The sequence below is a fragment of the Ammospiza nelsoni genome, chromosome 4, assembly GCF_027579445.1.
Source record: "Ammospiza nelsoni isolate bAmmNel1 chromosome 4, bAmmNel1.pri, whole genome shotgun sequence".
In the NCBI taxonomy this organism is placed as follows: Eukaryota; Metazoa; Chordata; class Aves; order Passeriformes; family Passerellidae; genus Ammospiza; species Ammospiza nelsoni.
In genome coordinates, this window is record NC_080636.1 from 51773806 (window position 1) to 51797689 (window position 23884).

Here is a 23884-nt window from a genome sequence, read left to right on the forward strand (position 1 = left end):
GCTGCAAGCTTTGAGGCAACACAGTGTGCAGTTTAAAAGGAGCTTTGTTTTTTAAGTGGGAGCTGATTTTGTAAGCTCGGAATTGTGTGTTTTGTGTCTTTGTTTTGCATAATCCAATTTTGCACTCGGGAAACTAAAGGAAATATCTTGTGTAAAAGGGTGGATGCAGACCATGTGATCTCAGCAGCAAGCTGGAGCAGGGTGTGTTTTTCCAGGGGTCGTGGTGTCTTCTGTGGGACCGTGCTGAGACATTCTGCCACTGCTGGGGCAAGTTGCTGGAGTCAGGAGAAGTTTCCAGCAGTCCGTGGCAATCCAAGGGTGTCAGCTCCCAGTTCTTATTTTAAGTGTATGTTGACAGGACCTTCACGTGCTCTGTTGCTTTGCTTGGTGTGCGTGTGTTCAGATGGATCAGGACAAGTCCCCCCTGCCCCTCCAGGTTGCCCTGGTACAGCAAAGGCCCTGCTTGGTGCCAGGGACAAGGGCATCTCAGGGTCCTGTGTCAGTCCGTGCCTGGGAATGCCAAGCTGCATGCCATGCCTGGAAAACAAACCCCACGGTGTCCCCTCATGCTGTCACTGTCATGAGGGAGGGCACAGCTCCCAAGAGGAGCCCACTGGGATTTTTCAAAGCAGTTTGGGGAAGGGCTGAGCCTCAGGTGTGCAGCAGAGCTGTGGTCTGCAGTTGTCTCTGCAATTCTTCTCTGCTTTCATGTGGGTGGGACAAAACCAGGTGATCTTTCCAATTGTGATGACAGGACATCTCAGGTGTTTCCTCTTGTAGCAGATGTAGCAGTGAGTGGTGGTGACTCAGAGTCTGCATTTGTAGCCGTGCACAGGCGGTGTCCTGGTGTCTGTCTGCTGCTGCAGGACACATGCTAGGCCCTGGGAGCCGAAGGAGTTAAACTGTTTCCAAATAGGCCTCTTCATGCTAATAAAGTACCTTGGAGCTGGTCCAGCAGGCAGACACCTGGGTATTATCCAAGCATCTGACACCCCTAGAGAACTAGAGCCTTGATGAGCTTTGTACACTCTCAGAAATCTTGGAGAAGAAAGGAGGCTTTCCATGGAAAATGGATTTTCAGGGCCAGCTGAAGGACATGACGTTCAAGATCATTGCTTTAAAATAATTTCAGCTGCAGTTAATGTGAAGCAAAGAAGAAAAGAAAACCCAAGACAGTGAAAGGATAATTAATTCTGAGTTGGAGCTGCAATTTGGAAGGGCTGTATTGTGAAGTGACCCTTTTCCAAATGATACCTGCACTGGCTCTTCTCGGAGAGTCCTTTGCAGTGAAATGTTGTGTTGTTTTACTTTTACACTGTATGTTTATTCACCCCTGGTGTTACAGAGACCTTGAGTTCAGCCTTGCAGACAAGGGCCCAGTGTAGTGAGGAGGTTCTGCAGGGAGCTCTGGAACAGGCTGGGCTGAGCAGAGCTCTCTGGGGCCAGGTCCCCTCTCCGTGCTGTGGCAGGATGGTGCCTGGCTGTCCCCTGGACTTGTGGCACCCTGCCATCCATCCTGCTTTGTTCCTGTCTTCTCCCTGACCACCACAGCATGCACCCTTATCAAGAGAGGCTCTGCAGAGCCCCCTCTAGGACCATGGAGCATCCCTTTGGAGGGGCACAGTGTCCCTACTCCCAGGGTCTCACCCCACAGAGCTCTAAGGAAACTTGGGTCAGTGGATCACCCTATCTGGCTTTGACCTCCTGTCGCTGGTGCATCTCCTCCACTCCTTGCACATGTTGTACTGAATTTCTCCAGAAGCTGAGAGATGATTTTTATGAGGAGCTGTTCCAGGGACTGAAGCCTGTACAGAATATGATGTTTATTACTGCCATTCCAATGTAATTTGGAAAATATTTATTTCTGGCCTACTTGCTCTTCCTCAGCTTACAGCGAAACCAAAAAAAAGTGTCGAGGCCAGAGCTCTAATGAGATTCACATTTTGGACATCAGATCAGTACAATAATGCATTTCACACTGTTGTTTCCTAATTTGCCTAATCAAATAAAAGGAGATGAAGCATCACAGAGCCCAACCTCCCCGTTCCAACAAGGCAGCACTGAACCCATCACTTGGCACTCAAATTAATTTTCCCCATGCAGGTTGGCCAAAGCACATAATTTATTCAGCGTCTTGCAGCTCTGTCAGTAGACACCATCTATCCCAGGGGCTGGCAATCCCAGGCAGCTGTCCCAAGGAGCCACAGGGTGCATGGATAGCCTGGAGAGGTTTGGGGAAAGAGGGGAAGGCGTCTCAAGCTACTGCAGCCCATGCTGTTGCGGCAGGTATCGATCAGTCAGGTTCTGTGCTGTGCTAAATCCCAGGGAAATCCTTGCTCCAGTACCACAGGTGGAGCAGAGGGGTCACTGTGCCCTCAGGAGATATTCCAGGGAAGTGAGGGCTGTTGTTGGAGCTTGGGGAGGTGCTCGGGGCCAAGGTGGGGCTTGAGTTAATGCTAAAACCAGTGGTGTGGTCAGGGAGGCATTTCTCAGTGACTTAGTCATGTCTTGTTACATCCTGAAATGGGCAGGACTCATGCTCCAGGTAAATCTATGTCCCTGAAGGCAGCTTAAGAAGCAGTATGCTGTTTGGGACAGGTTTTCCTAAGTGTCCTGCTGAGCAGTGCTGCAGGGAGCTGGGAGCTTTTGGGTACTGCCCAGTTCACCACCCAGAACAAAGCAGTTCCACTTAGAGAACCCGAATGCTGAGACCTGGGACACCTCTCCTGGCTGTGGAGCAGACTTAGGAACCCCTGTGAACAAATGCTGCAGGATTGGTGCCATTGCAGATGCTTTTCTCCTACAATGTGTTGGAGAATTTAGCAGAATTTGAGATTGTGCTTTTAAAGGAGAACTAATCAATGGGATGGGTTTGGGGTTTTGTTATGATTCACTGGGAGTCAGGAATGTTATTTCAGTGCTGGTGAGATCAGTGCAGACCTAAAAATGGTACTCAAACCCCTCAAAGTATAAAACCATGTTTGAATTCTGTTTCTCAGGAGATCTGTCCTGGGCTCGGCTGTGCTGTAGAGCACATCCAGCTTTGCAGGTGGGGTGTTTGTCTCAGAAGGAGGTTTGTTTCCAGTTCCAGTGAGGACAGCTGTGGTTTGTTGCAGTGGGCCCCTGGGCACTACTGGAACATCCCAGAGCTCCCCAGAAGGCAGCAGCAGCCACAGGCCCCAGCTGAGCAATCCTGTGCATTCCCATTTGGGAAATTAGGTTTGTTTACAAAATCAGGCAGAGCAAGCAAATTAAAAAAAAATTAGTGTGAATTAAATAATACAATTTTGGTGCAAACATGGAAATCAAATTTTGCTTTTCCATGGGCTGTGGAGCCATCCTTGTAGCACAGGAAGAACCATTGTGAGTTCACTGCCAAGACTCAAAAAGTTATCAAGTAAAGGCAGTTTCTTGCATCCAAAGTCCCTCATTATATTAAAAAAAAAATTGCAGCACAAAATTTACAAGTGCATCACAGGACCCAACTGCACTGTTAAACAGATGGCACCTACACAGGACCCAAAAATATATAACAATTTTAATTGAGCCAATGCAAAACAGATTTGTGAAGTAAAATAGGACATGCCAGGTCTAATAAGGCCCTCTCTAGAAATTGTGGCATTAGTTTTGTAAGGGCACAAGAGGTACTCAGAAGTTGCTCTTTAGCAGATGAAGCACTGCCTTGACTTGCTCACTGCAGCCTCTGAAGTTTCTGTTCAGCACACTGCCCCTGCTGTGGCTTTTCCTGGAGTGCAGTGCCAGCCCCCTTGGCCATGTGAGGCCATTTGCCCCGTGTCCTGCTCTGGTGCAGCTCCCTGGTCCACAGCCCTGGCTCTGGGTGAGGACACAGCCAAGCCCCTCGCTTGGCACGTGGGAAGGGGACATTGCTTTGGCCACACCTGAGCTTGTTGTCTGCGCTGGTGAACTGTCACCAGGGCCACACTGCCATGCCTGTTTTGGATGCATAGAGGGGAGGTCAGAGATAGATCCTGCCTCCCAGCACTGCAGAGCTGAGCTCCCAAATTTCCCCTCAGTGTCTCCTCTGGTGAAGCAGGGGTTCCCTAAGCTGAACTCTGAAGGCAGGTGGTGCTGGTGCCTTTGCTGCTTCCCAGTGAAGTAAGGAAAACACCTGTCCTGCAGCAAATCAGGGTTCCTGTAGTGATGAGGCACCACTCAATGAGAGAGAATGGATTGGGGATTTCTCCCTCATTTATAGCACTGGGTTTCTTTCACCTTTCCCTGCAGTCTGAATTGTGACCAAGAAAAAAAGCCATTTCTTCCACAGCTGGAAAGGGAGGTTTGGTCTGAAATGACATAATACAGAATTCCCAAGTTCCTCCTGCACGTGCAGGAGAAACAGCAGAAAGGAAAAACAAAACCTCCCCTACTCCAAACTTTGATCTTTGTTTTTTCCCTGGAGTATGTCAGTATGATCCAAACCATGAGGACATGGTAAGGTAATGACAGTTGTCAGGGCAGTCTGTGTCCTGGGAGTTTGTGAGAATCCCAGGAAAGAGATGCAAACCCATGATGGCCTGCATGAGGTGCCACTGCTGAGAGGGGTCAAAGATGAAGTTATCTTTGCCACTAAACCCCAGCACCTCCAGGAGTGGGAATGTACCCCTGTGTGGGAGCATTCCAGTGTGATGAGGCTGAGTCAGGTGTGTCAAACAAACTGCAGTGTGGGAAATGCAGAGCTGTGGTGTCACCTTAGGGATGATAAGAAGAGGGATGCAGCTCAGAAATTTCCTGCAGGAAAATCCCCAATAGGAATTAGTACCAGTCAGCCAGGACTGTCCTGCAGTGCCTAGAGCTCGAGATGAGCCTGCATCACAGCACTCAGAATTCCCTTCCATTTTGCCTTGGATCAGTCTGACCCAGCTCCCCTGGGTTACACACAGCAGGTTCATGCCTGATGAATGCTGCAGTTCTTGTTAAATCAAAAATCTGAAAGGGAACATGGCAAAATTAATGTTTTGTTCATATTAACTCCAGCCAATTCATTTCTGCTGTTATGAAAATATATAAAATAAACATAGCCTTGTCATACTGAGGATCTTCTTGTCCCCATGAGTTCTCCCTTGCCTCACTGGTGAGAGGAGCCCTTTGGGTTTGCTTGGTGGCATTGCTGGACTCTTTGTACACAGCTCTTTAGAGTTCTCTGAGCCATCCTGAGCACTCCTGCCAAGTAAGTCTCACTTGTGTCATCTGAATCAGTGGATTTTATATCACCCTACGCCTCTTGTCCCACAAATTATTTGTGATGGACGTTTCCACACTGTGTAATAAGGAAACTCTTAACTATTATCTGCACCAAAATGCCACGTGTAAGGTGCTGTGCTACTGTGCCAGTTAGAAGGGAAAATCCATGTAGGGACTCAAAATGCAGTTTTGCTTGTGATCAGCCTTTCTGTGAAGATCTGCTCATTTCATGGTTTTCAATGGGCACAGGCAGAAAGGATAAAGAGTGATTAGTGGATTTCTACTTCGGTGTCTCAGTTGGTTACAAATATTCTTTGAGAGGCAGCAGAAGAACGTGAGGGACAAACCCTCTTTGTCTGCATGTTGTCCTGTTACACAGCACAGCTCAGAACACGAGCCAGCGCTCCAGTGATACCTTGGAATGTGTCGTGTGTACATGGAAAAGGAAGGAAAAGTGAGAGGGAGTCGATTGTGTTTTAACCTAACATCTGCTGAGCTCAGTGCTTCCAGCTGTGCCACCTCAGCGCCTTGAGGAGCACTGCAGGACTTCACCTGTGTCCTGGTACACCTGCCCAGCGCTCGCTCTTGGTCCTGCGTTGGGCTGGAGACTGCACAGAGATTTAGTCAGGTGCTTGCTGGTTGGGCTCTGTGGGTCAGACGTCCCCAGCCCAGGGCCAGTGCCACCCAAGCTGTGGTTCTGCAGCGACAGGGCGTCACTGTGGGCACTTAGTGGTTCTGGTTGTGTGGCTGATGCTCCACAAGGCATGAGCAGCATCCTTGTGGTGTTGGAAGGGTTCTCCCTGGCCCTGGGTGGCTGGGTCCCCTGGGTACAGCTGTGGCAGCTCTCCTGGCCACGCTGTGCAAAGCAAAGTGGACTGCCTCTGGAATTCAGCACCACAAGTCACCATGGCACTGGAAAGCAGAGGTCTGAGATGTGGGAATGATGGGGAGGCTATGGGGGAATAGAAGACGGAAATAATGACTGAAACTTTGATAATAATTTTATTTATAGTCTAATGTGCAGACATGGCTGTTGCTGATGAGGCTACCAGTGACATAAATAAACTCAAGCAGAAGATGTAAGCGAGTGGATAAATGTAAAGGCATCTTTGGGCAGTGCCACGGATTTGGACGTGGACCAAGAGAATTATTTCTGTCCCTTGCGATTCCAATGAAGAGCACAAAGGAGATAATTAGCCCAGGATGCTCCGCATTGCTCTTTCCATCTTACGCACATTCATGCCCACCAAATGTGAAATGTTCGCCTTTTCCCCTCCAACGTGATGGTTGTTGAACTTATTTTTAGTGTCATTTGATAAGCCTTCCTGCTCGCAGAGAGACATCCCACTGACCCAGCCACTGGTCATTGTCTATACCAGTTCCCATCAAAGCGGGCGCGCTTTGTCAGGTTTCGACTCGAATATCCATTCTGCCTCTGAAGTACAGTATCGAAAGTGACTGGATCATTTGAGCCTTTTTCTTCAGCTGCTCCCTCCTTCCTCCCCCACAGTGTTTCCGCTCACGCTAACATAATTTGGCATTGTCGACGTGACACGACACTGGTTTTTCTAAAAAATTATAATACATACATTGTCGATGTTTGGTGATGGCCGGCGCTCCCATAAATTTAATTTCCGAATTGATGGAAAGAGGTCTTTCCCACTCGGAATCGTACCCAACGTTCGGCGCCCCCTCCGCCACTGAGGAACGCACATACAGTAATAGGTCATTCAATGTCAAAAGGCATAAAAAAGATGAGCAAAATCTTCACAGGCTGCTGCTTGCTGTTGCCTTTAATTATATTAATTAAACTTTGAAATTCTCATGCAAAGAGGGTTGCTGGCTTGTGACGCTGAAGAGCCCTTGGAGATTTGCGGGGGGGAAAAAACCCTGAGATACCAGTGTAGTGGCTACTGCTTTTTTTAATCTAAAAAAAAAATACACAAGCCTACGACTGCTAGGTATGTTTATAGATGATGATGTTTTATGCGCTACTGAACTGTGAATGCAGGAAAGGGGAAAAAACCACCAGCCACAGTGTCAAGGTCTTGAAGCATCAGTCCCTCCAACTCGGCTAGAGATCTCTGCTTACAGGCTGTCTTCCCGCAGAATAACGCTCTAGTAATTCCTTCCTGTCCCGGGTGCATAATGAAGGAAAGGTGTCTTCAAAAACTAAAGGGCAAAGTCTTGCTCGCTACTGATACCTCGAGGCATCCTGTCTACATTTTGTCATGCGTGTGCACTTTTCAGTGTTAGAGTGACAAGATTTCCAGTCAGAAGGTTCCCGTAAGGCACAACGGAGGGAGCTGGCAAGGGTTGGGGATCTGACATGGCTCTGAGGCACTTGACTCTGTGCCTGCATAGCCTGGTGGGAATCGTTATCCTGTGCCTGTGGCGAGTAGTCCCTGTGTAAATACCACGTGCCTCCGCTGCAGCTGAGGAATGCTGCGTCGCCGCTAAAAGCACATTGCGTCCTGAGAATCTGTAGTCCTTAAAAAAACAGCAAATAACAAAAAATAGAAAAGCATTCTCATCTTTGGTGTCTGTGCTGTCCCTTCAGTGGCGCACAGAGCCAGGCACTCATGGCAGTGCTGCTCTCCGGGGCACGGGCAGAGCACCAGTGCGGAATTAGAACGCGGGCTCCCGGAGCGGGGATGCAGGAACCTGTGGAGCTTGGGCTGCAAGATGGTCCAAGGGATGCGAGGAAGGGCTCGGTTCTCTCAGCTGGGTAGGACAGTGGCAGTGTGGCTGTCTCTCTTCCTGGTATCCGCTTCTTCTCCTCTACTGAGAGGGAACTCGGGTGAAGTTGATACAGCGGCCCTGAGGGAAGAGAGAAGCTGTTACTGGTGAAGTAGCACACAGACAGAGGTTGCTGGATGCTGGAAGGAGGCTGTTGAAATTCAGATGTTTGGGAAAATAACAAACCCATGAAAAACCTTTTAAGAATTAATGGAAATTACCCAGAGTGAGGCACTACATTTGCCTTACAAATGCAGGCTCTAGGCAAGCACGAGGACACGGGCGACACATTCTGACACTCCCAGGCCTTCTGTGAGCATAATTCACGAATTCTGTCAAGCTGCAGTGAGCAAACCCAAACCCATCTGACTGTGGGGAGGGAAGAGCATGGGGAAGGCATATCCTGCCCCCAAATCTCCCCTAAGCCAGGTCCTCACACAGTGAACATGGATAGATGTGACTGTTAGTTAGCAGAGCTGCTGCTGATTTGAAACTGCATTTTATTAGCAATAACCCTAGCTCTGCACCTACAGACTCTGTACTTAGGATCTGTGAATTGCTGTGCACAGAAGGAAAAGGGGTTTCTTGGGATGCCATATCCATAAAGAGGTCCAGGTGAATCCTGACAGCTTACTGTGTAGCTGAAATGAAACCATTCCAACAGCAAAATCTTCAGCCTTTTTTATTAATTTGGAGCTCTTTTAAATGCCTAAACTCTTACAGGGTCATGGGGTGTTAGAGCAGGGTGTGCTGCCTCAAAGCAGTTCTCTGGCACAGCAGCAATTCCTTCCCTTTGGTCACGGGCATTTGTCAAGGATGGTGCCACGTGAACAGTGCTGGCTTTGGAGCAGGCAGCACTGCTTGTGTTCTGAATCCTTATTTCTGCTTTAGATGCGCTACTGGAGGAAAATTACTGCTTTCTGCTCAAACCTGGGAGATGATGGAATTGCCAAATTAAATTTGGGCTGAGTTTCATATTCCTATCATTCATTTAGTTTGATCTCCAGTTTTTCTGGGTATCAAGGAGGGTGATGGCACACAGTTATCTGGCATGACTCAAGCGGGTCTTGGCTGGCACGAGAGGGGCAGTGTTCTCATCAAGGGGTTTCCTAATGTTTCAGTTCTGTTTCTGTCAGCTGTTTAAGAAATATAAAATGGGTGAAAAGGTGGGGACAGGAACTGTAAGAACTTCTGGCTGCCACCATCTGTATTATAAATGTAGAAGAGATGCACAGAGATAAATGATGGAATCCTTTAGGCTAGAAGAGCTCTTAAGATCACCTAGTCCAACCATTCCTTCATCACTGTCAAGGCCACCACCATGTCCCCAAGTGCCATATCCACATGGCTTTTCTGCCAGGATGAGTGGTTCTAGGCAGAGCAGGGAGACAGGAGAACCTTAAACAAGCACTGCCCTTTCTGGTTCCCCTCTTCTCTCCCACATCTCTGCCCCCACCTTCTTTATTCCATGACTCATGGAGAAGGGAGGAGAGAAAGAAGTTGTGTGGTCAGGCAAACTGTTGCCCCTGTCACTGGCAGGGAAAACACCCTGAGCTGGGGAATCTCAGAGCCCTAAGAAACACTGTCAGCATCAGACATGTAACATGTAATAACAAACAGACTGTTGGTTTAAGTGGGAAGTTCAACCATTTGCATTCTAGATGGGCAGACTGAGGCAGGCAGAAGATGAAAGGCTGGTGTTCACTTGTTAGGGGTTTATCACTTCAGATCAATATGAGCTGCAGGTTTTTGTTACTAGAAACTCAGTGATGTGACTAACAGCACTGTCTCCTGCAAACTGGTGTGGAGAAAAAGCTCTGGACTCATGTAAGTCCTTCCTTGAAAAGTATCCAAAACCTCCCATGCAGCAATATCTGTGTCATCATTGAGACCAGCTTTTAGAAACAGAATATTAAATTCTTCTTCTGATTAATCTGACCTTTACAGAGACAACTATTTACTTAAGTAGAAGCACTATTTACTAAACATTAGTCTCACCAGTCTGGTTTTGGACTTCCCAATTAAAACATGCATGTTCCATGTAACCAATTTCACCAGCGCATTCTCCTCCTGGTGGTACTGCCAGGATACCCCAGTGTGGGGAGTTACTGTTACACTCATGTCCCTGTGCTCAATTAAATCATCAATCCAACCAATTTGAGTTCTGACGTACCATGCCTTGTAAATCACTGGCTCATAAACCTTAACAATACCAACATGTACTCCGTATGAAATTGCACTAAATTAGTGGTTTAGCATGAGAGTAATTAAAAAATGAGTTATGCATGCATTCTGTGATCTTTGCAGGGAATATAAGATCTGTCTCCATGCACCAGATCCAACAGGAAAAACCCCACTCTTAAGCTCACAGATGCACCAGATGTACTGCAGGGTAACAATGTGGCAGGTCTCTAACACCAAGAAAAAACAGGAAAGAGATCTATGGCAAGGGGGTTTACCTAAGAAGGAACTCTTTTATATGACATCAAAGACATTTCTTTAGTTGTTGAATTTCTTACTGAATCTAAGTTACAGGACAGGGTGGAAATAGTCACAGGGCAGGGGATCTCAGGGAGTGAGTGCTCACACCAAACCCCAGATTAACCCTCACCTGGCAATGCCAAAACAAGGCACCAGGAGGGGCCTGCAGGAGCGGCTCTCCCCATCGTGCCCCTCTCCAAGCCGTAAGGCTCTGTAGGCAGTGCTGGGGGCAAGGGGGAAGGAGAGATCACTTTGGGACAGTGTCCACCCTGGGCCTGGAGCTTGGCCCTTGACTGCAGCGAGTCAGGTGTGACGAGAACTTTGAGGTGTCTGTGTGTGTGTGAGCAGACACATGGTGCTGTCCTGCCATTCCAGCAGAATTCTGGGCTCCAGCAGGGACAGGAGAACATGGCATGGGCTCCTTTGGAGCCCTTCCAATGTTCATCAGGAATTCGGGAAGGGCAGGTGAGGCACGCTGGATCTGGGATGGAATGTGACTGCACTGAGACTCTAGGCTGAGCTGCTCTACTTGGTCTCGGCTGCTTGTCCTTGCATGTTTCCTTTAGCATGCTGAGTAGTTGTATCTGTGGGAAAAATTTCCATGGGTGGCATTGCTGATGTGTTCAGCATCTGGCTCAGGACTAACAACTGCTTTTCCCAAAGGAGCACTTGGCAGTGCTGTCTTGCCCGGACAGTTGCTGCTCCGTGTGATACCCAATGTCCTAAAAGCTTGGCTTCTCCTGGCCTTGGAGGACTGAGATCCCCACTGCTCACTGCTGAGACTCTTGTGCTCCTACCTCGGCTGCAGTGTCCCATGAGGAGCACACGCCCTTTTGGGATTTGGCAATGATCCTGCTCTCTGTGTGTGATCAGTGCCTGCAGAGCCACGAGGAAGGACAGGGCTTCAGAATAATGTCCCTCCCAAGACACGTATTGAACACTGTTGTGTTGTTTCTGTTGCCCCATCGTCACAGCACTACCAGAGCATCTTCCATCCCCCACGGGCACATTCCTGTGAGCACAGCCTGTCCCTGGGAAGCAGTCTGCTCCAAACAGCTCCCCAGGACAGCCTGCCCAGGCTGCTGCTGCAGTGTGGGTCAGCAGGCAAGAACCTGCTTTATCTGATTCTGTTTCTTCTCACATATACCCTGTGGCCCAGCCTGCACTTGGCCTCCCTCTAAGGATCCAAGTTGAGGGCAGTGGGTTCTTCCCTGTAGCCCTTACACAAACAGGACTGTGTACACCTCTTCCTCTTTGGTAATGCAAGGAAACACGCCATTTCCTGCTTTCCACACCTCTTCAGAGTCATTACCTCCCCATCTGCTGTTCACTGGGATAAGGCATGGGTTCTGGACCTGCATGCTTGTGTGCAATGGTGACAGTAAAAGGGAATTCTGAGGGAGTAAAGCTGGGAGGGATTCAAACTCGGCACTGAGGTGCCAATGCATGGCAGCACCTGCCTCAGAGTCCCGTTTCCTTGCTGAATTGATGCTGGCACTTCCCCTGGGCAGTGGGAGCAGAACCAGAGTGCCTGTGCAGGGCCAAACCCCACTGTCTGGCAGGGCCCTCAATGACCTTCCTGTTCCAGAGGTGGCAGAAGCAGCATTACCTACAGCTTGTGTCACCTGGCCCATGTGGGCACTAAAATCCCTCTGGCATTAAATCTGACCGCTCCTTCCTGGCTCCGCTGCCTGGGATGTATTACAGTTACAACACTCAATCACCCCATAAATACCCACTGACAAGTGTACAGCTGAAGGGACTTTTTTTTTTTTTTTTTAGATCACTCTTTACTGTGGAGAAGGGCTGCTAACCTACCCCATCCTGTGCAGCTCTGGACAGCCCTCAGGGATTGGGTGCTGGCATCATCTCCCTCCCCTTTGCTCTTTGTCCCCGACAATGTGGTCATCCCTTGTCCCAGCCCTCTGGGAAGCTCAGGGTGTTGTGGGCATTTGAAACTGGTTTCCCATCCTGCTGACACCAAGCCCAGGGCTGTGCTGCCAGGCTCTGAGCACTCAGACCTCCTCTGTGCCCAGGTGCGCTGCCACAGGCAAATCCATTGCCAGTTGTTCCTGTCACCTGCGGCAGAGCCCGCACGCTGCCATTGTGCAGGTGGCACCTGCAGAGGTCCTGCTGGGCATCCCTGAGCCATGGTGTGGGAGCAGGACTTTAACCCCTGGAGAGCTGCCTCCCAGCATGACCTGCTGCTGGACAGACTGTTTGTCACACAGTTCATCAGCAGTAACTCCTTAGAAGGACTGCTCCTGAACCACTGTTATTGCTGCAGGCACCAGGATCTGCTCCTGGGGCTCCCTTGAGGCAGCTTTTCCCCAGAATTCCTGAACTGCTGGCTGAAACACCTGTGACAGAGCTGAGGTGAGCTCTGAAAACACCACAGGGTGGGCTCAAAGGCCTCCTAAAGTAACACAACATCATGAAAAGAAATAAACTACAACTGAATGGTGCTATTTGGGCCCTAGCAAGAATTCAGTTTTTTACTTCAACAAATTTTACCAGCAGCTTCAGTGGAAAGAGATGTTCATTTGTGTATTTTCCTCAGATTTATGTAATGTAGCCTCCGTAGCATGTGTGCATGAACCTCATGATCTTTCCCAGCCATCCCACAGTCCTGGATGTCACCTTCCAAAGGTCACAAGGTCTGGGGTCCAGGAACTGATTTCCCAAGGAAACCCAAGAAAAGGCTGCACAGTTACAGGTACCTCACAGCCACCTTCCACCCCTTGGACCTGCTTTAGCTGCAGGAAAAAAAGGACAGGAAGATAGGACTAAGTTGTTTTAAAAAGTAGTTCCTATGTTTTCGCACCTGATAAATGCTGTATTTTGGAGCACAGGCCAACAAACCAAACCTGCCAAGGAGAGGTTCCAAAGAGGTAGTTTAAAGATGCTAGGTTGGAAGATTTTATTTTTCAGTGCTTGTGATTTAGACGTGTGCTTGGAATACACGTTAAGGAGGGCAGGGCATGTTAATGTGTGAAATGCTGCTGTTGGCACGTGGGGTGGCTCGTACCCACTTGGTACTCACTGCATGGATGGCACTGCACACAGCTGCTGCTGCCCTGGGAGCCAAGGGTGTCTTTAGTGTGCTGGCAGCTGGGAGGAAATGCCATTAGAGCAGCTTTCTACCCATGAGCAGCAGTTACTTGGGAACTGGGCATATGGGCAGGTCAGCACAGTTGCTCTGTCTTGGCAGAGCATGTCACCAGGGGTGTATCCCTGTGGGATCTGGGTGCAGGGGCTCTGCAGCTCCCTGAGTCTGTGGCACCCAGCGAGAGCCACCTGCACTTTGGCCTGTGTGCCGGTGCCCTGCACCCTGTCGTGTGCAAGGCGGAATGGAGACGGCACAAGGCTCTGGGCAGCCAGGGAGTGGGCAGGAGTGGGCACTGGGCTGGCGTCAGCACTGACCATCCTGCCCTGATGGGTTTGGGTAGTGAGAAAAGGGAGGGATTTCTTTCCTTTGCCAAGTTTTCCATGACTGCTGTATTCAGCAGTTGTCCAAATAAACTCCTGCCTTGACCAAGAGTGGTTGTGACAAGCTGCCTCTCCTGTGAGCCGGCCTTCCAGGCCTGGGAGGAGGGAGTGCCGAGCTGCTGAGCTCACCCGTGGGCCTTGGGGGAGGATAAAACTGGCTGTGTTTGTAGCATCTGCTTCAAAAGGAGATCGTGGCAAATATTTTATTCAGCAGAGCTGGAGGTCTCCTGTCTCTAGAGGGCAGGAGTTTGTTGTTTTCCTCATGCAAGGCAAGCACTGCTTATGCAAAAGGAAAGGATGTGGAAATGGCCTGCAGAGTCCCTGTTTTTCCAGCACAGATCCTTTGGAGGGAGGGCCCTGGGTCACTCTTCCTGACTTTTGGCAGTGAGCTTCCCTCACTCCCAGCACTGCTGCCTCCCTGGAAGTACCCCCCTGACCTGGTAGGGTGTGACCCTTTCCTGAAGGGCACGTTCTCACTTCCATTGCAGGCACCTGCCAATGGAGGGCTCTTCTCCTTCAGCTCTCCTTAGTCCTTGGAAGGCAGCGCGAGGCCGTGTCACTGCCCGAGGGAAGGTGCTCTGTGTCCTGGCGCTGGCCCAGCACACACCTTGCCCAGCACCGACACTCAGCCGCTCGCGCACGTGCTGCCAAAACCAGGACACAGCTCCTGCCATCTCCACAGTGACGTGCAGCGCTGTCCCTGGGACAGCTCCCTCTCCTTCCATGGGACACTGGGGGGTCAGACTGTAATTCATGCTTCCAGGTGAAGCTCCGAGAGCCACACGTGCAGCACTGCAGTGTGTGGGGAAGAACAGGGAAGGGGTTTTCTCTGAGACATGTCCCAGCTCTTTGAGCTCTTCCCAAATCTTCTGGGATGAATCCCTGCTGTGAATGGGGACCCCATTTATGCTATAGGGTGTCTCTAGACAGACTGACACCAGGCCGGATCTCTAGTGCCAGTTTCCTTATGTCAGCATCCTAAACAACTTCCTGAGTTTGGTATGTCTTCTTTAGGAAGAAGAGAAAGATAATCTGCTACTATAGAGGCATCACACTTCAAGCCTCATAGAATCGAGAACTGGCCTGGTGAAACCATAATTTAGCAAATCCTAGTGCTTCAGGGCCTTTTTTTATCTATGAGGACAAAGAATATCAGAAATATGGAGTTCCTAGGGATGGCACCTCGAAAGCACAAGTTAAATATTCCCATTATTCTTCCTTCCTCCTCTTTGTGCAACCACTGTGAGAAGAAAGCAATTTATCCTTCTCTGAAATCAGGTGTAGGAACAGATAAACCAGAACTGTCAGAAGACTTGTTCTCCTTAAACTCCACTTCTGCTCTATCATGACCTCAGCTCAGTCCTCTCCTAAAAGCCCTTTCCTTTAGGAATACTTCCCAGCGTCCTTTTCTTGATCAGCTCTCTAACCTGGGCCTTTCTGAAGAAAGACTCTCCTCTTCAGATGGCCCAGAGATTTAAGACTCAGGTGCTCTATGGCTTTAGGTGTGTAAGTCATCCAGGCACATGTTGTGAGCCCTTAACAGAGCAGTGGTGGCACAGCATTCAGATCCTGACCCACAGATTATACAGCATCTGACTGGCATGTGGCAATTGCTTGTAATGAGAGAAAGCAGCCCAGTTCTGTGGTATTTAGTACACTATGGGAATCATTTTAAGCTAGTTATCATACAAATACTATAACCAAAAAATCCACCTGTGGGAAGATGCCAATCTGTTTGAAGCAGTAGGCAGGGTTTAACTGGGGGCTCCTAGGAGGAAGACTAGAAAGGCTGTGGCAGGAGGGGCAGCTCCCCGAGGTTGTACCCACTTGACTGGGGCTGGCTCTGGCCCTGCAGATGGGAAGGGAGAGCCAGCAGGACCCTCGTTCTGCACACACACAGTGCATGTGGCAGCCCTCTAGATGCCACTGTCACCCAGCTGTCCCAGCCCTACAGTGGTGACAATTCTGTGCTGCTGACACCAAGCACTGGGCCAGGAAGGACACAGTGCCAGGCTGTTCCCCACCCCTCAGCCACATCAGCTTCCCTGACACCATACAGTAAATTCCTCTTCCTGCATACAAACCCCCAACACATTTTTAGGCTTTGGTTGGAATGCCAAAGGGATTAGTAATTCACACTTTTCAGGTATTTGGGCATCCCACTCCCCAGCAGCATTCTCTGATTTTATACTGACGAGGCATTTGCTACAACTCCCCCGTAGGTGCCAGTGTCACTAAGTTAGCAGCTCTGTTAATTTTTAGGCTCTGCTTCTCCTGTGCACCTTGCTGAAAATGAGGAATAGTTTCTTTAAAGGCAGCTGCGTAAGGCTCATGGCACTGGGATGTGGAGGACCCTGGACTGGGCAGCGACAGGCTTCAGTCTGTCAGGGGCTCCTTCCTAGCCCCCCAGGCTGGCCTGTCACACTCTGTGCCAAGTGTGTGACAGGGGTGGGTGCACTGGGATGTCCTCTCTTCCTGCCTTGGGAAGGGGCCTGGGAGTAGAGGCTGTATTTCCTGAGATGTTTTTTCCTCATTAGAAGTCACTGCTACAGATGTGCCTATGGAGATGTCCCTGTTCTTTAGCAGTCAGGAGAGGTGTCCTGTGGAAACACCATCAGGCTGAGTTTACTCCTTTCCCTATGCATTCTTCCTAAATGTCCATTACCAGTGACTATGGGAAAAAGGGATTTGATGGGATGTTTGTGTGCTCCAAGTGCTGAGCAGGGACAGGGTATTTATGGAATTTACTCCATTGCTGCCAGACCCTGTTCAGATCCCCTGACTCCCAACCCCTCAGTGCCGTGTTTCATACATGGGAATCAGACCAGACTGGTGAGTTTGTTCTGGTTTTCAGTTCCCACCTTTGCCTTTTTCCCTTTTTCCCTTTGCTCAGTTTAATTTGTGTAATGAATGAGGGCTTTGGAGGGGCTTTGTTACACATAAACCCAGAGATGGTGGCATTAAGTGCATTTGCTAAATTAATAAAGAAATCTGCGCGTTTGCTGTAGGGTTCTGTTGTTGATTCGGGAACAGTGAGCTCTTGCAAATCTCAGCTTTCACCTTGCCAATCCCCGTATCCCTCTAAGTGCACTGCAGCTCCTTGGAACCTGTGGGGGGTTGGTGCTGGCATCCCTTCACTAGATCACATTTATGCATTAGTGCCATCTGTGCCTGCTGCACCTTCTGTGAGCCAGCCCGGCCAAGTGACTGGCAGTTATCTGGGACTGCACACAAAAGGAGAGGGGAGAGAAAGGAGGAAGGAAGAAGAGTCAGTAGGGATGGCACCTTCCTGTGTGCTGGTGGGTCTGGGGAGCACAAACCTGCACTGGGGTCCCTCCCTGCCACTGCTGAGTCCTTTCTCCCTAAGTAACAGAGAATACCTGTATTGTGGCATTCACAGAATCACAGAATCACAGAATTTTCAAGACTGGAAGAGACCTATAAGATCATCTAGTCCAGCCGATGTTCTAACTGTTCAGCTAGATCATGGCAGCAAGTGCCACATCCAGTCTTTTTTTAAATTCTTCAAGGGATGATGCCTCTACCACCTCACTGGGTAAATGATTCCAGTTTCTGACCACTCTTTCTGTGAAGTATTTCCTTCTTACTTCTAACTTACATCTAGCTTGACGCAACTTGAGACTGTGTCCTCTTGTTCTATCCGTTGTCGCCAGTTCTCCCTGTCCTTGTGTTCTGGAAGAGAGACAAAGTGCCAGGACATGGGGAAAGAAGCTGCTGCAGTCTGGGAACAATTTGGGGACAATGCTGGGCTTTGCACTGTGCAGTGTTTCCCTCAGGGCAGGGCTGGACCCGGGTGGTGCCGTGGTTCTGTGAGCAGGGGAGGAGCAGGAGGGAATGCAAGGGTGGCCGTGCTGGTTTATCCATTTGCCTTCTGTTCAGGGTCTCTGTTGGTAAAAAACCCTTGTGTGTGAAATGGCCTCTGAGGAGTTCTCCCGTCAATAACAAGACAGGGGAGCGTTTGCTGCTGTTCCTGTGCAGGCAGCTGAACTGCTCCCAGCACCCAGGCCCATGTGGATGAGGTCTGGGCACTTAGAGATCATGAACTCCCAGCTGAAAGCCTGGATTGATCTGTCCTACACAGGCAGGTACAAAGTACAAGAGCAGACAGAAATACAGATGCAAGAGTTCTTACACTGAACATAACTGTGTGCTAAGAATTTAGAAGTGAATTATCTGGCATAGAAATTAATTAAATCATTGCAGTGTCAGTCTGTCCAGATAAATAAGGTACCTTACCCAGCCTAACTTTCATCAGGGAAGGAGCACACGACCGCCTGGCAGGGGTAGTGAGCAGCCTCCTGAGCTGAGCACCTTTCCTAACAAGGCTGAGGAGTCATACCTTCCTCTCAAAGCAGGACTCACCTCTGTGTGTGCCTGGACACACCCCAGAGTGAGGGACCTCTCCTCCTCATAACTGAGTTTATAAGTATTTACATATAATAAGTACATCTTCCTGATTTTTTTTCTGAATGACCACTTTCACACTGTGGAGTCTTTTCCACTTAGAATATGATACTTGGAATTCAAGAGTTGCTTTTTCATTCTTTCCATATGTTCTGTGTTAAACATATGCTATACTTTATATTTAAAAACTAGCAGCAGCAGACTGAAAAAAAAATGCCCACACCACACCACAGAAATATGTTTGCTTCATTATCCAAAGCTTCTGGGTTTCTGTAGTTTTTTACCAGGCAGGGGGAAGCACCCTCGAGGCCAGTCTCAGAATGGGAGATAACTCAGAGGAGCTGTGGAGAGAGAGGAACATCTGGTCCTCACTAAAGCGTGGGTAAAGCTGGCCAGAGCTTAGAGCTGTACACAGCTGGGTTGAGGTGGTGATGGAGTTATCAGCTTTGGAATTAAGGAAGGAAGCTCCTCCAGGTCATTGAGGAATTGGCCTTGAGTACTTGGGTAGTACTTGAGCCGGCCTCTCCTGAGAAGCTGCACTGATGCCAAAGGAAAAGCAGCAGCATGTGCTGGGTGTTTAGGTCCCTGCCCAGTGCCCTTCCCCTCCTGCCTGGGCTGACCCAGATTTCCTCCTGGTCATGGCAGTGCAGATGGCTTGGCTTGGGGGGGCACACACCTGGGCACAGCACAGGGCCAGGCCAGGATGGGCATCCATCCAGCAGCGCTGAACACCAAGGAATGCACTCCCCACTGTTTGAGATCTGCCTGGCCTGGAAGGCTGGCTGGGTCGGGGGATGGCACTGCCAGGGACAGTGTGCTCGGGGGCATTCCTAGAGCCTGGGGCAAAGCTGGGGGCTGCTCCCAGAGGCCAGCCTGAGCCCTGGCTGTGAGGAAGGGCACAGTCAGATCTCCCCAAAGGAGCTGCGTACCCTCCAGAGGGTGTGTGCGCACAGCACAGCCCCCATCAGTGTCACTGGGAGCCTTGCTCTGAGCTGCCTCCTGCCTGAGGAGACACTTGGGAATGCCACCAGGAGGAGGACACTGGAGTTCTAAAGGATTTGACAGAAATTCAAATTATCCCACCCTGAGAGTTTCAAGCTGCCTGAGGGTTCAGATTGGTTTGACTGGACAAAGGAAAGGAACAGCTCCCACAAAAATCCCTGTGTGAGAGCTGGGAAATGGCTGGGAACAGTTAACTGGAGGTAAAGTGTAGGAATGCCGTGATAAATGGTGAATTTGGGAAAGGTGGCGGGGTTTGTCACAGCTATTACAGAGCCGAATGAAGCGTGGTTGCCGCAGCAACGCCGTGTTTGTTGTACACAGAACGGAGCCGTGGGTTGCCCAGTGCCCTGCACCCCCGGGTTTGGGGCTTTTCCAGTACTCTTGGACTCACAGTCTGGGAGACAGGAGGCAATGCCCCAGTGTCCTCCTGCTAGGTATGGATATTTTAAACTTTATGAAATCACTGATAATTTAGACCTTGTCTCTGGAATTACCTGGTAAATTACCACAGCAGCATTCAGAACTAAAAAGCAATGAGGTGTGCACAATTACCTTCCGAAGCTGCAGCCACACATGGACTGAAGCCGGAATTTAATTGCAACACAGGTAGATCGGTGCCTTTTCTACATCCTTTCACTGATGAGCATGTCAGCTCTTTGGAGTTGAAAGCACAACAGAACCAAATGACAATCAGAAACTTCTATATAAAAATTCTCTGGCAAAAATGAAACACAGGTTCAACTATTGTAATTCATTGCATATTTCAAATTATACTTTCAAACAGGTGCAGATGAATGAGTAAAAATAGCTTTGTGAACTGTCCTCAAATGGTTTACATGCATTTAACTGCAGTTAATGAAGGGCTGATTGAAGCTAAATGATTTCTAAAATTTTTAAATGACCCACACATGTTGTAAGGGGTCTTGTACCAGCTGTAATAAAATTCAATCCAGCTGGTCTGTCCTAGGCCCTTGCAAGGCCTTACTGACATAAACGGCACTTTTAATCCCACTTTGCTTGTGTAAAACCCCCTGGTTCAAATTGTACCTTCACTTAAACCAGAGGAGGTTTCACAGTCTGTGAATTACATCTGCCAAGCAAGTACACAAATTCAAGCCCTTATTTTCCTGGACTGATCTCGGGGCTCAGTTCACACAGGAAAGTGCACAAAATCCAGCAGTGTCATTTAACACTCCATTAGAACGTGTGAAATATAAAGATACTGGGAAATACAGTTAGGAAATGCACTTACAAAATCTAGCCAATTAGGATAAAAAATTCAAAATTCAACAAGCTAAAATCCAACAAACCAAAAATCCCAGCAGGAGCAGCTGGAACGTGGTCAGTCTCTGCACCGATTCCAGTCGGATTCCATAGCAAAGTCTTTCTAAAGTAAAGGCTGTTCCAGCAGTGCTGCAGCCCCGCTACCACAGCATTATAAATTAATGCCAGAGATGCCAAAAGGCCCCTTAAGTAGAAAATGTCAACATGCAAATGTTGAGCAGGAGATTCAAGGAGCACTGGGAGCCTCCAGTTTCCCCTGGGACAGTTCCCACCCCATGAAGCCCTGGGAAAGCCTAAGCCCCCGGCCCTGCCACAGCAGCTTTGCTGGTGGAAGCACATTCCCCTGCAGACCAGGGGAACTCGTGGAATGGCCACTTCCCTGCCACAGGCCCTGTGGGGCAGTGTGTGGAAAAAAATCTTCCACCCTGTGGAGGAGCACACAAACTCAGCCAGGGCTTCCACACAAAGAACCAGCCTGCGCCTGTGCAAAGCTGCCACCTTTGGAGAGGCTGGCTGGGGAGGAAGGAATGGGAAACACGGAAAGAGGAGCACAGGAAAATCCCTTGCTGCTAAAAGTGAGGGACTTACACTTAATTGATGGCAGCATTTGGTAAGTTAGAAGAGCTTAGTACAAACCTCTAATGTGCTCAGGGCATAACCTGTGTGATCTGTGTACAGTTTGCTGTAGGTGAAACAGGAGCAGGACAGACAAGTGATGCTTCTCTGTGAAGTGTTCCAAGGCCTGTGCACGTGGCACTTGGGGACCTGGGTCGGTGGTGGCCTTGGCAGTGCTGGGCAGGTGGGCAGACTTGATGATCTGAGAGGGTTTTCAATGTGACTACACCAAAAACTCAGCACTCTAATGGGTCATTTCCTGGTGTCTTATTGAAGTGAGGACTGTAGAAGTTAGGTGTGAAATGACACCTGGAAACACTCAGGGAAAGCATTTCTGTGGAAGACTCAGCTTTCCTGAACCACAGCACTGGCTGTGCTGTGTTAACTGTCCAGCCCTGTGGCACCTCTTTGGGAGGACATTCTCACCATGCCTTCATTAATACAACTAAGAACAGAAAAAAGTGTTGCTGCTCTTTATCTTTTTCTTTCTCCTTCCCCCAGACAAGTGGTTTGGCTGTTCCTAATTAAAATGAAGAAAAAAATGGCATAAGCTTAATTAAGATTTTAATTCAGTTAGAGCCTACAGGAATAAATCACTGCAGACTTGGTAGTGACAATCAGAAAATACAGTTCCTCCTCTGTCACAGAGATGGTATAAATGATGGGAAATCCTGAGACAGGGATGCAAGAGCTTACAAGTGCAGGTGTGTCTGTTACCCAGGTAATAACCCTGTGGTTGCACATGCGCTGGATCAAAGAGCACGGAAACTGGCTTTCCCAAATATGGGTAATATTCCCAACTCTGGTGCTGGATTTTTTGGTGGGATTTTGGGACATGGACCCGTTCTTTGGAAGCGTGGGTGAGAAATTGCAAAACATGTGAAACACTGTGTTTTTCCTAAGCAAAATGATGCTTTCCTTAGGATTAAGTAGTGGTGGTGAGCACAAGAACAAAACGCAAACACCTCTCAGCTGATGGCCTGACTGTGGCAGGTGGGGTGAAAATGGACAGAAATGAGGCCCACGTAGCCTCTCCTCCTGAATCTGCACAGAAATCCTGGTTTTACTGTGCTCACAGAATAAACCTAATGATGATCCCCTCACACAGACAGAGTTCCTTTGAGCAGCACTTCAGACTGTACAAATTATGTGCATTTTAAAACTAAAAACTGCAGTAATTTTAGCAGTTCTATGATTTTTTTTAATGTAGAACTGTGTCTTTGCTCCTTGGCTAGTAGATTCTTTTCAACAACTCTTATTCTCAGACTTTTAGTATAAGTTTTCAATTCCAAATCAGGAATTCCTTCAAATTCCTTCCAAGAAATTACCAAGATGTTATGAAGGAGAAGGCACTGCTGGTTTTACAAGACTTAAGAATAAAGAAAATGCATCATAGGATGTTGAACAGGCACAGGACGCGTGCACTGCATTTTTCTTGACTGGGAACTGGGTTCCTCCCTGTCTGAGCGCCGTGAACACCTCTGCCCCTCCCAGGAGCCCTTCCAGAGGTGCCATCCCAGCGCCTCCCAGGGCAGGGACGGGCCGGCTGGCCCCCAGGGCCACAGGGCTGTTGTAGCAAAGTGTGCAGTTGGGTTTTCACCGTAATTAGGTGCCTAATTGTGCGCCTGGACTGGGCTGCTGTATTTGCATGTGGACTTAATGATGATTTATCGAGGAGCTCTCTGGCCACACCTCGCTCTGCAGCCTGGCAAAGGCAGCCACAGGGTGAGAGGTGAGCCTGAGTTCTGGCTTCTCCCCAGCTTTTATTTTAAACTGAACACCTGTTTCACTTGGGGTTTTTAAACCACTGGAGCAAAGGGAGAAGTCCAACTCCCAGTGTCACTGAGAGACAAGCACACTGCTGCACTAACAGCTGGGAAAAAGAGAAATTCCAGGGAAAAGGCCAGGGCCAGGTTAATAAATGACATTTCCATGCCAGGCGTCCAAACAGTGCTGATGTTGAACTTGTTCAGTGGTGTGCTGTCAGGAAGTAACCTGTACCAGCCAAGGTCAAAAGGGATCTTCTTTCAAGAGAGATAAATTCTTAGTGTCCTCTCTCAGGATCATCCAGCTGCCTTTTAACTCAGAACTGCCTGAACTCCAGCACTGGAGTTATCAGGGCCAGCTCAGCTGCACAGCCACGCAGTTGGACGCTTAATAGACACAGCACTGTGAAAATGTCTATTATTTCCCTTCAGTGAAACACTTTTTAACTACAGCATCCGATCACTCTTTATGTCGTATGATGTCAAAAACACTTACTGCACAAGCAGAGATCTGTGTTTCTTTTGCCACAGACAATAAATCTTTAGTGTCTTCTCTTGCCACGCATCACTCCACTTGCTCTCAGGAGGCACCATACGCCTCTCTTTCCCTCTGCCTCTTCTAGCAAGGTCACTTTCCAGTGATGAAACAACTTTTCCAGAAGGTATAGTGTTCAATAATTAATACCTACTGGTAATAGCTTCCCAAAGCAGTCCTTTAAAGCTCTAATGCTCATCACAGACTTGCAGTGGGAAGAACCCTTAAAATAGATCTGAGTAGCACATCTGAAAATATCAGCCTCAGGAAGCTGGGGTGCGTGTGACTGAACTTGCACCATGGAAACAGACAGACCTGTAGCCCTGGCGCCAAAGGAAGCCCAGCC

At 48.9% G+C, this 23884-nt stretch overlaps 1 protein-coding gene across 2 annotated transcripts in view; it reads right to left on the reverse strand.

Moving 5' to 3' along the window:
* Positions 1–6185: 6185 nt before the first annotated feature.
* The window catches only part of ANTXR2 (ANTXR cell adhesion molecule 2), a 77497-nt gene continuing 59798 nt past the window's right edge, over positions 6186–23884 (reverse strand). The window contains exons 17-18 of one of the 2 annotated variants that reach the window (XM_059470083.1): positions 17531–17604; positions 6186–8022 (exon numbers count right to left, since the gene is read on the reverse strand). In XM_059470083.1, coding sequence (XP_059326066.1) covers positions 17569–17604 — 36 coding nt within the window. In that variant the 3' untranslated portion in view covers positions 6186–8022; positions 17531–17568. The remainder of the gene's footprint in view (positions 8023–17530; positions 17605–23884) is intronic. The other variant, XM_059470081.1, reaches the window with a different exon arrangement.